At 40.6% G+C, this 13571-nt stretch overlaps 1 protein-coding gene across 1 annotated transcript; it reads right to left on the bottom strand.

Annotated features, from left to right (window-relative positions):
• Positions 1 to 3078: 3078 nt before the first annotated feature.
• On the bottom strand, positions 3079 to 4415 carry si:dkey-11f4.20 (T-cell surface antigen CD2). The gene has a single exon (XM_034589073.1). It carries the CDS (start codon positions 4229 to 4231, stop codon positions 3206 to 3208), a length of 1026 nt encoding a protein of 341 aa, XP_034444964.1. The 5' UTR covers positions 4232 to 4415; the 3' UTR covers positions 3079 to 3205.
• Positions 4416 to 13571: the final 9156 nt, after the last annotated feature.

The following is a 13571-nucleotide window of genomic DNA, read 5'->3' as shown; positions in this document are numbered from 1 at the left end:
TATGACAGTGTGGATGTAGAGCTGTTTCTCATAGGGTTTGCACTGATGTTCTAATGTCTAGTAGAAATCATTTATTATCATACCTTTTTTCAGTATTAATTAATATCACCAATGGTTTATGATAAAGAAATACTTTGGGCAAATGTATAAGTTGGTTTTCTTCGTTAATTTTCCAGAACCTTTCTCTGGTAAAATGTCTGGGAAATTTGCAGTAAGCGAGTGTTGGTGACACACAACAGAAGCAAAACTGAAAAAAAAAATATATAAAAATACAAATATCTCAGGATGAAAAAAAGAGCCATACACAAAGAAGACACAGACAAAGATGCCAACTTGGAAAGACAACGATATTCGAAAGCTTTTGACGATGAGGGTCGATGCCGGTGTTGATGTGCTGTAAAACAAAAACATGTGATTTCTGCACGGGAGTGCCTGCTCTATCCAGGCGCCACCCCTCGCCTGAATGTTTCGTACATTTTACAGTTGTTAGCACGTTTGACCCAGACAATCTCCTGCTGTGTTCCTCATGTGTGAAAGAGCAAATTGGGTGCTCCGGAGTTAATGCCTGAAAACGGCTTTCGATGGATGCAGAAGCTCTATATATAAACTGTATGAATGCCTGTGTGAACGGGTCAATGTGACTGTAAAGTCCTTAGAGTGGTCGTTAAAACTAGAAAAACTAGTCCATTTACCGGTTAACTAACTCATCGCTTTGTCTGGTTTAATTTTCTGAAAAAGGCCCGAGGTCAAAGGATGTCATGTTGACTGAAGAATGCTAAACGTCCGTAATCATCTCTGTATTTTCAGACAAATCTGATGAAAAAGGCCACGGTTCTGGCTGACCTCTGATTCTCTGATTTGTTTTTTTCATGTTCCCCCAGACTTGGCAGCACATGACAACTAAAGGCCTGTAACAAGGAATGATCTGACATGAGTATAAATACCTTCCATGGATAATTGACCCTTTTCCTGGACACACACACTCCAAAGATCAAAGGGTAAATCCTCTAGACTCCAAGAGCCACTGATTAAACACATTTCACAAGTATTTCCCTCCTTATCTAGGACAGATCAAGCAAAGACGTATGAGATGTATTTCATTAAGTTTAATCATGGAACGCCCTCCCTTGTGTGTTACATGTGTAAAATGTGTGTGAGAACACAACATGCCGATGTAGGTGCATGTGTATGTCCTATGTATATCGTGTACACTTTTAGCTGGCGAGGGGAAGTGACTCGGCGCGCTGCCAGCCAAGTCTCAGTGTTTCTCAAGGAAGACAAATGACATTGTTCCAGGAGCAGATACCAGCTTTACTGCCAAATCCCTGCCGGCTGGACTGAAATTTCAGCCATGTAAAGGGAGCAGGAGTGGAGCGGGGGCCCTGACAAAAGATGACATTGGCTTGTAAGTTTTAGGCGATGACGCTCAGGGGGATTCCATTGTGTGGCTGTCACACAGCATTAGGCGAGAGAGCAAACACTTTCATGTGTGGATTACCATTTACCCATTGGAGATAACAGATATTTGCCTTAGCTAATCCATCCCTCTATTGATTTTTTTTCCCCTTTAATAACTTCTTGCAAGCAAGCAAATTTTAATAAGTGCAAGAATGCTGACGTGTAAGAGGCTGGAACAAAGGGGCTGCGTTTGACACGGAAAAGCTGCTTAATGTAGGTTTCATACAAACAGAGATGTAAAGATGTAACTTTATTTATAACAAGCCATATATATAAACACTCAGTGTGGTTATATTACAGGAAACCTGCTTATTAATCTTGAAAGATTACTGGATAAACTATCTTGGGTAAGAGATAAAGTCATGTTTATGTTTTCTTTTCCTATTTGTGTCAATTTCATTTTACTCATACAATTCCAATATGGTGAATTCTGGTAATCCTTGACATTTTTTGCAATTTTGACTTCTGTGACTTATTCTGATATCTGTTTTACAAACTGTTTTGGTGAAACCAATGGCTGCAGACGACAGGACAGAAACTCTTCTGTGCTTTCTGGATCATCGCTGTCCTACAGAGCTGAATTATGTGCTAGTTAGTTAACCAGACAATCAGTTTAAACAGACAGGGACAGACTAAGTTTACCAGTTACTCCTGTCTGACAACTGCAGATCATATGCTACATGTCTTTAGTCTATTTTTAACTTTAGGAAGTCTTTAAATACATATTTTCCCCATTTAGAGAAGTGAAATGACTGTCACAGATTACCCAACGCATGATGTCCCACATTATCAGGGATGTTTGATAAAGTGGGACAACTAAAAAATGTTTTTAAAAAAAACTAACTAAAACACAACTAAATTCATATTTTGTTGCTTGAATATATCACAAACTATTATACTTTGATAACAATTAGTAACATTGTTTTATTTATGACAGATTTATAACCATAATGCAAGTTGACACTTATATCACTTATATCACTTCAGTGATTTCAATCACATGATGTCCATGCTACACTTACTGTAAAAGTCCTGTTGACTAGATTTTGTTGGAACAGGAAATAAACAGACTGTAACTATTTGAATTTGGGTAATGTGGGACACCTTAGCTTCAAAGTGTTTAAGTTTCCTTTATCATTCTTGTTAAATTTCATGAAAAGGACAAAACCAAGAATTAGTTGAACCGAATCTAAAGCTATTTTAAACTATTTTAAAAGACCCATGAATTATTCTCCAGAAAAAAAACTTGTAAATGTTGAAAAATCCCCTACTTTATATTAAAGAAATGTCACTCATGTGTCCTCATGAAAACACTGCAGTTTATTTTTAGCCAGTCACACCTGCAGTCGGAAACAGGCACTAAAGCAACAAAGGTGTTGAAAGTACAGTCCCCAATAAATATACAATTTACTCTTGTTTGAGAAACTAAACTCTACACTGTCTTGTTGTTTTAGTAAATGATGTTAACAAATTCAACTTAATGTGGTGAGTTTCAGGCCGAGTGTCACAGACACGATTCAGGAAGTTAGGAAGACAGAACAAGACTTTGGTTTCCATTTGTGGACTTTAATAAAAATACAGAACATCAACCTCCCCATCCTCAATCTACTGCACCGTCACTTTTTTACACAAAATCTTTTTTATTCTGAAATATAATTTCGCCACATATTTATAAACATTTAACCCATCACTCCTACAAAGATATTGACACAGCGATAAAGACTATGCAGGATAAAAATGTAAACTTTCAGTTGTATGTGTTTAAGCCACAAATTTTTTCTTTGTCGCTGAAAGTTTCTTGAGGGAGACACATTCCGATATTTGTTGTCTTGGTCCTCGGCTTCGGCACAGGCGAAGGTGGTTGTCTCTCAGCGACGGTGGACAGCTGCAGAAGGCCGTTTCCAGTCTGAGCTTCGGGCGGAGGAACGTTCTGGTTACATACTCTCGGTGGAGGCTTGGGGCTCGGGGGAGGAGGGTTCTCAGTCGGGTTCATGGTCTCATAATCTGGGCTGATGTCCGGTTCTCGCATGTTTACAGAAAGCATTCTGACGGCCCCTTTCTCCCTGAGTCCCTTTTGAGTCTTGTTGCATCTGTAGTAGAAACATAATACGATGACGATGACGATCAAAAGCAGAATCAGACTCACGCCTCCTGCGACCGCTGCCACAACAGTTTTGGATGGAAAACAAAGCAAATTGGGTGGTGACGGTGATGGATGTGTGCAGGTTGGACGAACAGTGTCACTCCTCGCACTGCTGACGTTGTTTCCCACGCTGCATGTGAAGCTCCTCTGCTCTTTGAACGATACGCTCAACGTTTGTCTCGTTGACGACGTGTCATCGGGCATCCATGAGAAATCCAAACCCTGAGGCTTGGATACATCGCAGTTTAGATTAACAGTGCTGGACTTGAAGTCACACACATAAGTTAGTTGAGGTTTTGACACCTTGTCCATCACACAGAGACTCCAATCTTCCTTCGAAATACCGTAATCTGCATGGTAAATGCCTGCACTGGAGAACTGCAGGTTCTTCAGCTGAAGATCTCCGGTTGCAGAAACGTCCCCTGGCTTTCCAACAATAACTTTGCCTCCTTGTCTGTCAAACAGGATCTTAGCATTGTGATACCAACTCAGCCCATGTGTGTTTTTCAGTCCCTTAAAGTCAAGACGCAGAGTCAGACTCTGTCCAACTGCAGCATAGTGATCACATGCTTCCTTTGCTGCTGAGATGCTGATGAATCCAGACAGAATGATCACAGCAAAACATGCCATGATAACCAAGGGGAGCCCAAGATGTCCCTTCTGAATGATGACAGGAAATTTGTGATGAATAATCAATCACTTGAGCGTTAAACTATCCTTATCTAATCTATTCAAGCGGTGATCGAGATGCCGTCCTGTGAAGATGAGACCTCACACTGGCGATCCAAAATATAAGTGGCACACAAGTGACAAACTTCAAGAGAAGTGACTCTTCAGCAGGAAGGAACATCTATTAGCCAAGAGTCTACTTTCAGTTCTCAGAAGACGACTAAAGTGATGTGTCAACTCCCAGTTTCCACTCCTGTGTTTCAATCACATGTGTTTAGAAATCTGCGGCTTATGTACGTAACTAACTGTGATGATTCCAGGCTTGACCTGATGGCCAAAGTATCGCTAAACACCATATGACTTTTACTTCTATTTTTAAAAACACTTGAACTAATGTGTCATTCATTACTCATACACAACCATTACAACAATACAACCTTTAGATACTCACTTTGTGGTTTATTACTTAATATGTACGAATAGTAACAAATACTCTAATACAAGTTTATAAGTATTCAAAATTTTGAGCATCAAAATAAGCAAAAGCTAAATAACTTAGCATATGGAATATGAAAGTGAATATGGGATATACACATAACATTTGATTGATTGATAATTTTTTGCCTATGTCATAATTTATTTGATTTTTGTATTTGTAAATATATATATTTATTTTGTATCAATAATCAAGTACTCTAACTTGTAGCTGAAGTAGATGTAGTGGAGTAAAAAGTACAATATTTCCCTCTGAAATCAGGTTAGACAGTAGATGGTTTCATTTGTTTTAGAATCAAGTCAAGTCTTTGTTGAGGAACTGGTTTGCACATGCCACTCAAAACTCTGCCTGCCAGTCAGACTCTTTAACTCCTGTCAGAGCTTAGTGGTAGAACTATGAGAACGTCACCAGTATTTCCACTGAGAATTACAGCCAACAAGCTCAAACAAGCTAAATGTGAACCAGCCTATAAAGTACCTGCCCAGGCTGAAAGTGACAGAGTGGCTGGTGAAGCAAGTGAAGCAGCTGAAACGCAGATGTTTTCCTCAGTAGTTGGTGATTCAAACACGAACAAAGACGAACAAAGAAGCAACAAGAACAAAACAATGGTCAGTGTTGGACATTTGCCAGGCGGCCACAGACATGATGCTGATAATCTTCTGCTAAGAGGCAACTCTTGTTCTCTGAGCGTTCAGATTTGATTGAATGCAGCTTTAATTCATCCTTTATGCATCACTTTCAGCTTATTTAAAACCCTACATCTTGCATCAAACTGAACTCATTTAACATATTCTGTTCAAATGTGACTTAAAAAGAGACTACAAGAAAAGGAACTGTGTGATGGCTTAATATGAGTTTTGAAAACGAAACTCAGTCAGCAAATCACAGTAGAATATTTCAGATATACAATATACACAATGTTGAATATAAATTTATTGAAATGCATGAAGGTAGTTTTACACTTGACTGTCAGTCAGGTATTTCCCATGTTGGCTTTTCCATGATTTATCCTAGTTATAGGGTTTTGTTTGTCAAAGAATACAGATGATTTTTTATTTGTCGGAACTAAATAGATTTAGTCACGGAACAATGAGAGGCCACCCCCTCGTGTTAATATCTGTTGTAAACGCTTTTCTTTCGATGGCCTCTGCTGAGCAGCTTAACTAAAGAGTGATTGTGTTGTGTAATTAGAGACGGTGGCGATGCTGTCATTTAAAATTTAAATCCCATTATTCCAATATATCTCCTTCTAAGCCACAGTTGATTTAATTTTAAAGACAATAACACGGAGGCTCCAGTCAGATCCAGTCACATTCTGACCTCTTTTGACTCAGTGGTTTTAATCCCCAAATTTTTAGGTAATTTCAGCTCCCTTATGATTTTAATTTAGTGTGTCTGAAACTTGAGTGAACATGATATAAAATAAACAATTTACATTTGAATGCAGTCCAAACATCAAGTAAACTTTCAGTAAATCCCTTGCAGCGTTTCCAGTAAACCAACATCATCCCATAACTCATGCCATCCTCAACCAACTCAACACTGCGTCTGTAACTGTGTTGGCTCAAGCTCCACTGGAATGAGTTCATATTACACCCCACAACTATAATCTCATGCAATTAGCAGTGATTCACACTCTTTGTTGCGACTCTCAACACCTTCAAAGATACCCACAGCAAGAAGAACACCTGTTTCTCTCAGTTTGGCCCATCATTACACTTTTTCCTCCCCCGAGGGAATAGATTGATGTAAAATGTTAGCTATTCGGAGGAGGGGTGTGTATCCAGAGCTGAATGCAATGAACTCCTAGTTAAAAATGTTGTAAAGATAATATCTGCCATCTGACAGTGTGTGCCGTGTGCGCGTAGTCGAAAGCAGCAGGTTCACAGATAGAGGTTTAAGAAGAGGTGAGCAGACCTACGGCAAGCTCGAGTCTTACATCACAGCTGACACGAGCCTTGTCCACACTCGACACCTTTTTTGATCAAGGTCTGCAACACCAGGTTCATCTTGCAGGACCTGGCAGCAAAAAAATCGTCAGCTGGAAGTTTCATCACCCAGCTTTTTACAGTTTCAGCATCCACTGCAGTTGTGTCAGCACAACCGGCCGAAGATAAATGAAGCGAGGAAATGAAAACATGTATCAGATTTATTTTCTTTCATAGTGTAGGTTTCTATGTTCAGTAATGATCCATCTGGTTCCTATGAAACTCTGACACATTTCAATAATAAATCACTGCAAATTATGAGGAAAATTGCACAGACATGTACATGGACATTTTGGATGACTAACTTGAGTACACACCTCAGTGTTTTACAGGACATTTTGAATGTTTTAGGACAGTTTTGTTTCGCTTCTGTGATTCAGCACTTTGTATTAACATTAAATGGGGACTAAAGGCACTTTCACACCTGCAAGCACCCTGCTTGGTCTGGACCTTGTGACTTTTCAGTTTAGTTCCAACCAAAATAACCGGAGTGAAAGGTCTGGACCAACATACCAAAGGAGGCGGTCTCAGTTCGGATCAAACAGAACCATGTTCTGGTTTATTTGCAGTGGGAAAACACTTCTTTGGATATTTTAGACTTTTGGCGCAACCTCAGGAAGTTGACACGGCATTAAACAATAGAAGAAGAAGTGGAAGCGGCTGTCAGGACTGCTTGTAGTCTTTGCCTACAACAAAATAACTTTAAAAATGACGAGGGTGTTCATTTTGCTGGTGGTAATACCATAATAACTTTATTCAAAATAGTTAGAGAATACAATAACTGAATAGACAACACAGCAACGTCAGACACAATTAAATGTGAAACAAAGGCATGAACTTTGGTTGTGACTTTCAGGCGTGACAACTTCTTAAGAATCAAGAAATCACTGACTTTAAATTTTAAACAGAGGGTACTTACATTTACAGGAATTGGATCAGTTCTCATATAGTGTGCTCCTCTTCCATCCAACTAAAGGTTCTTCACTGATCATCTAATATTAATGTGAACATCCACAAACACCCTCAGAGTAAAGAGTCAGCACTTTCACCTCAGAGAAAGGGTTTAATTTCAAATTCAACCAACTGGAGCAAAGTCAAAACAATGAAAAATGCATCACTAATTCTGACAGACTGCACAGTATAAAAATGCATTTCATATATATTTTTCAGGGACACTTGTGAAACCGTTCCATAAAAACTAAATTGACTAATGTAAGCGTGATATAATCAGTGATATAATTGCCATCATAGTTTTTCTTGAGAGGAAATATATAATAACAATATAAATATACAGTACATTAGTACAGCAGGTCACATCTGGGGTCACTTCCATCTGGTGAAGTAGTACAAGAAAACAACAGATTCCTGATTCAGTTCCCTTCTGCTCTTGTAATTCACTGTTTCCTGTCCTCGTCTCATCTGCAGTCTTTCCTCACACCAGAAGGACGTCAGAGTTACTGAAGGGGAACTGAGCTGCAGTGAAGACAAACTACTGTCTGATCACAGAGATAAAATGTGACAGTGTCGTGTGTCAGGGCGATATTTTCTAAGTCCAGGATTCAACTGCTCAATAAAACAGGCTCGGTTATCCTCTAATTACTGCAAGTAAATGTTGTAGGTGCCCTTGGAAACTTTAGGGAAGCAGAAGTAAACTAAATTATCATCATTATTATTATCCATTACATGTTTTATGTATTTACTTAGTTCATGATGTCTGCATTAATGGCAGAGGTCAAAGTGCTTCTTTCAGTCAGTATTTTTCCCATTGTCCGATCAAACCCAATCATTTTATCATCCCTCCTAATCCCCTTCTGTAACATGCCCTGTTAATTGGCTACAAAGTAACGACTGAATAGACCGGGCACGGGTTAATTGGCCTCAGTTCCTGGTCCTCGGAGCTCTAGAGCCAGGGCGCCCATCTGCCTCGCTGATGTTTAATTCAGGGGCCCAGATGGAGGCGTAACAGCCTGACTGTGAGATCCCTAAGTCACACCTTCACCAGACGTGGCTGTGGCTCAGGATGGCCTCTAGGGGATGAGGGGGGGGTTCTGGGTGCTGGCCCCTCCTGCTCTCCAAAGTCAATGTAATCTGGGGGGGCAGTGATGTTCCTTCGAGTCAAGTGCTGTTAGCTTGAACTGGCAAGAGGAGGCTTTGTATGGGCCTAGTCCAAAAAAAACATTAAATGCGCCCAAATCATCGATACAATAGAACTGCCACGATCAGTAAGAAGATGATAATCCATCCATCCATGAATCATCAACACAGCTTATCCTTTGAGTGAAGCTGGAGCCAATCCCAGCTAACATTGTGCGGATCACAGGGCCAACATTCAGACACAAACAACCATTGACACTCACATTCACACCTACGGTCAATTTAAAGTCAACCTAACCCCAATCTGCGGCTGGGAGGAAGCCAGAGCACCCAGAGAAAACCCACGCAGACACGAGGAGGTTTAACTGTGGGCAAAGCCTGCTCCAATGTGATCTGTCAAACTAGAAACGAAAACCAGAAAGTCTTGTCGCTCATCTACAAATTCTGCATATTCACATACAGAATCTGTTAATAGAGATGACTATGGCTATGCATTTAGACGTAGGGGAATAAAGTATTTTAGATTGTTTTCTGTTTGTAAAAAAGAAAATTTCTTGTGTGTGCTACCAAGACTTGAGAAACCTCTAAAGTTGGATCCATGCGTGCCCCTTGTCCTTCAGGCCTGGAGCACTGTCAGATAAATCCAACGGGAAATTGTCCATCCCACCAAAAATGTTTACCTCCAACTTGGGTGCCATCCAGGAAAATGTCCTCTTTTTAAAGAAGATTTTCTGTTCGTATGAAAGATTTGCAGTCAGCACGGACTGCTCGGTCTGTTCTGCTTCTCCCAGTTTGAGTCATTTGAGAAGTATTTCTTTTATTTGGCTGCCGTGTCCGTCAACATGCTCAGTGCTGCGTCTGAATTTCATTGCACTCGTGTCCTAGTTTGAGAAGGAAACTTTGATTGTGAAAATGTTGTCTGCGTTGCATCAGTAGGTGTGGTGAGGTTACATGGAAGATGTTAAGAACTTGGTTGAGTCTTATTTGTCTCCGGGGTACATACACATGGAACTGTTGTTTCATTGAAACTGCAGCAGTCTGTCATGGCTGATTTAGATGAGCAAGAGAAAAACAAGGAAACAATTTGCTCTACTTTAAACTCCAGAGAGGAATCTTGTGTATATCATTTTTATTTCCCATCATATCCTGTGTAGCTCCTTTATATCCTTCCTTTATTCCCCCTTGCTGACATGATGGCATGTTTGAATGCTTTAAATGATCACAGTCCCTGCAAGTCAAAGTCACTCCCACTTCCCCAAAATGGCCACAAAGACAAAAGCCAGACCTTTTCTTTTGACAGGGTTCAAAAGATCACAGTTTATATTTCCTCTTGCATTACATGGGACTCTAAATTGTCTGGTTTTTCGGTGGTGCTGGTGGTGGAGAGGGGGACACTGCGCTTCAAACACAATAAGAGCTGGGGCTTATCATCTCCGACTGCTCCGGTGCCGCCACTGAGGAGGAAGCCGCTTATATCATCTTTGTTTTGCTCGGGCCCAGCTGTTTTTGCTCACAGGGTTGGACCCGCTATCTGCAGAGGCTGAGGATCTTTGATGTGCGCATGGAGGCAACGCTTAGAGGGGAATCCTTCTGGCACCGATGACCCCAAAACCTACCTCCCATCAGTCTGCTGGAGTTCAAGTTTAAACAACTGAAAAGGATTTGTTTTCGTTACCCTTTTCCCTTTTTTATGGCTGCAGGGCATCTGTTCTCTGTTGTTTTCGTCGACTAACCAGCAAAGACTGAGGAGGATTTTCGAAAGAGATGTTTTATGGCTGACCATAAGCTCCAGTTCTCCATTAAGTTACTGTAGTCTTGTATAATTACGTCCGAAATCAGAAAATCGACAGTTGCAACATGTCTCAAGTTTACACTAAGTCAATCCCTTGGAAATGACTTTCCAGTTTTTATCAAAACAAGACTTTTAAGTTGAAAGCCAAGTCCATAAATTCAGTTAAAGTGAAGTTTGTTGCACAGCTGGAGAGAATGAACAAACACTTGTTTTCTGAGATTTCATCACTGATTATGTCATTTGTACTTGCCTGAAGGTTATCCTGTGGTCTGCACGTTCCCCTTATGATGAATGAACAGTTAATGCTCAACAGATGAAGCATCCCACTTGCTCCAGGATCTTTCCCTTTTCTTTTTCTGAGCTAAAAATCCTTCCAAACCTGAACGTTATAACAAAACCCATCCTTTTGCCAGGTGATTTTGATGTTGAATTCCTTCATCGACAAGTTTCTGTCTTCCTTCTCCTTTTCTGTCAGTAGAGTTCATGTTTTTTTATCAGTTTAAAGCCCTTTGTTTCCCTCTTCATTGCTTTTGTTGAAAACTGTTTTATTTTCTCAGGTTCCACTGCATCTTGGCTTTGTCACCTAAACTTAGGAAACCTGATATTTGTAGATCTTTTTATAAATGGTGATGTTCCAGGTCTCAGCAGCTTTTATAATAGAAGGATAATTAGACGCTCAAGTGATGTAGGTTCATGTGTACACACAGTTAAACCTTTTATGTGCTAGTGTGAATCTTTGTCTTAAGTTACAGCTTTGTGACTTTCCCCACTGAGCTTACAGGTAATGGTGAGCAAACAGTGTACTGCTCCCCTAGTAAAAACTAATCTGATGAGTCACATCTGGTCATTTCAGGAACTGCCCACTAATTAGGAGCGGAGTTTATAAAAGAGTCTAGTTTGGTTGAGCCTGTTGATTTCGGGTGAAAAAAATTGCTGCTAAAGGAAAGATTTTAGGATTAAGGAGTAGCATTTTCTAAGGGCATGTTTGTTCAGAGTTGGGATTAGGGTTATAAATTTCACGGTAGACTTAAATAAACCCTGTTTGAAACCTACCCAATCTCAGACCTGTAAACGGTAGCTTCCTCAACTCGAACCCAACCTCATCCTTATGTTTCCCAACAATATACTGGATCCATCTATGTCATGTGATGAAGTTAAAACATTCAGTAGCTTGAGTTTAGCCTAGTATTGGGTTTAGCATTGGGACCGGGGTATAGTGACAATTGAAGGCTCTAAATTTCCCCATGTGAATTTATTAATTCAAGCTTCAGATGTGCACAAATCAGCACAAGCACACTCGGAGCATAAGAAACAAAAGCGTCAGTGGTAGATTCTCCACCAAAGCCTCTGAAGCAGGGCTGGGGTAAACAGGCTTCACAGAACCTGATGTTTGGCAATACTACGAGCTACGTTTCTACGTCAGGCCATCAATCCTCTCTCCTGCTTCCTCCTGGTTTGGATTAGCTCATATAAAGAGAAGATGCCATATTCTCCACCTTTTTTGAATAGCTTTCAGCCTTTGATGTGGGCTTAGATGTGAGAAAAGATCAACAAATCAAAAACCTTCTCACACCCATCATAAAGCTGTTGGTCATGTCGCTGAATGTGACGGAGCAACAGAAAGACTATGTCCTTGGTTTGGTGATGCGGCTGCAGGAATCTCGGAAAGTGAGACCAGACAGTTTGTCTCAAGCGATGCTTGGGTGTGGTTCGAGCTGAACAAATTTGTGCAAACTGCCATTTACGTGCAAGAAATTCTTCAGCACAGGGGATAAGCCAAAAGGAAACCAGTAATTCTGTGAGTGATTGTTCTCCTCCCAGTGCTTAGAAGTGTTTGGCAAGTGTCTGCTCATGTCTTCACTGCGAGAATGACAACAAGGAGGGCTTTCCAGAGATTAGCCTGTATCAGATTCAACATCATCCAACCTTCTCAGTTATACTGCGGAAATAAACCCAGCCTTTTTGGGGTTTTATTCTGTCAAACTGACAAGCACAAGATGTAATATTTTGAACTGTACTCTAAAGCTGCTTTCAGACATGCACTGGACTCCGCAGGTGCTCAATATTGTCTCCGGTGGAGGTGCATGTGTGAACACAAATGTCCGAGTGAGACTCTCCGTAGTTTCTGCAGTATAAAGTCTGTAGAAATCCAGGTGATGTCGATGTGTGAACACAGCAGGGGATCCACCGCTGGATTACCACGAGCGAGTGTCGGGGGGGGGTTGATGACACTTCAAAACAGAAAACATGTAGAAGACACCGATGAAGATGTCAACAGAGTTTGTGTTGATAAAAGCCGGCGACGGTGTCGGGGGGCTGTAAACATGATCACGTCATCTCGGCAGTGGAGTTACTACATCGCTTCCTGTCTCTGTCTGCTGCACCCGGCTGCTCCACCGCTCGCCTGAGTAATGCAGAGGATTTGATGCTGTTGTGAATGCGTCTGTGAAGAGAACCTATGTTGCACATGTGTGAAAGGCAAACTCCGAGGCAAATTCTCTAGATTTTACCCGTAGGTCCTGTAAACAGCTTAATATTAAGGAAGAAAAGAATGCGTTTTAAGTACATAGTTATCATGGTTTTACCTTTTAAAATCAGACTTCCTTTTCAATGAATGAGCTTTAGAAAATCCAAATGACTTTTCACATGAAAGTTGTGATTTGTTCCCAGATATTTGAACCCAGACAGATTTCAGGATCATTAAATGCTGAGGCTGAGATCGCTAAACCTTGGAAGCAAAATATTTCTTCCCTCGTGCACATGGAATCGCCAGATTGTACACACAACCACACACAACCCTATTTTCTTATTATTCTTCAAAAAGCTAATCTGCCTTGAAAAAAAATGTGGTATTGCATGAAATCACCAAGCCCACAAAGGGAGAGGTTCCTCAAAGACTTCCTGTGGACAAAGTCTTATCTTTGTGGGCCA

This window comes from Hippoglossus hippoglossus, chromosome 6 (assembly GCF_009819705.1).
Source record: "Hippoglossus hippoglossus isolate fHipHip1 chromosome 6, fHipHip1.pri, whole genome shotgun sequence".
In the NCBI taxonomy this organism is placed as follows: Eukaryota; Metazoa; Chordata; class Actinopteri; order Pleuronectiformes; family Pleuronectidae; genus Hippoglossus; species Hippoglossus hippoglossus.
The sequence above is the reverse complement of the archived record's forward strand: the minus strand, read 5'-3'. Positions and strand labels throughout refer to the sequence as shown.

Coding starts and splice junctions, on each gene's coding strand:
- si:dkey-11f4.20 (XM_034589073.1), bottom strand. CDS start 4,231: ATGGCATGTTTTGCTGTGATCATTCTGTCTGGATTCATCAGCATCTCA.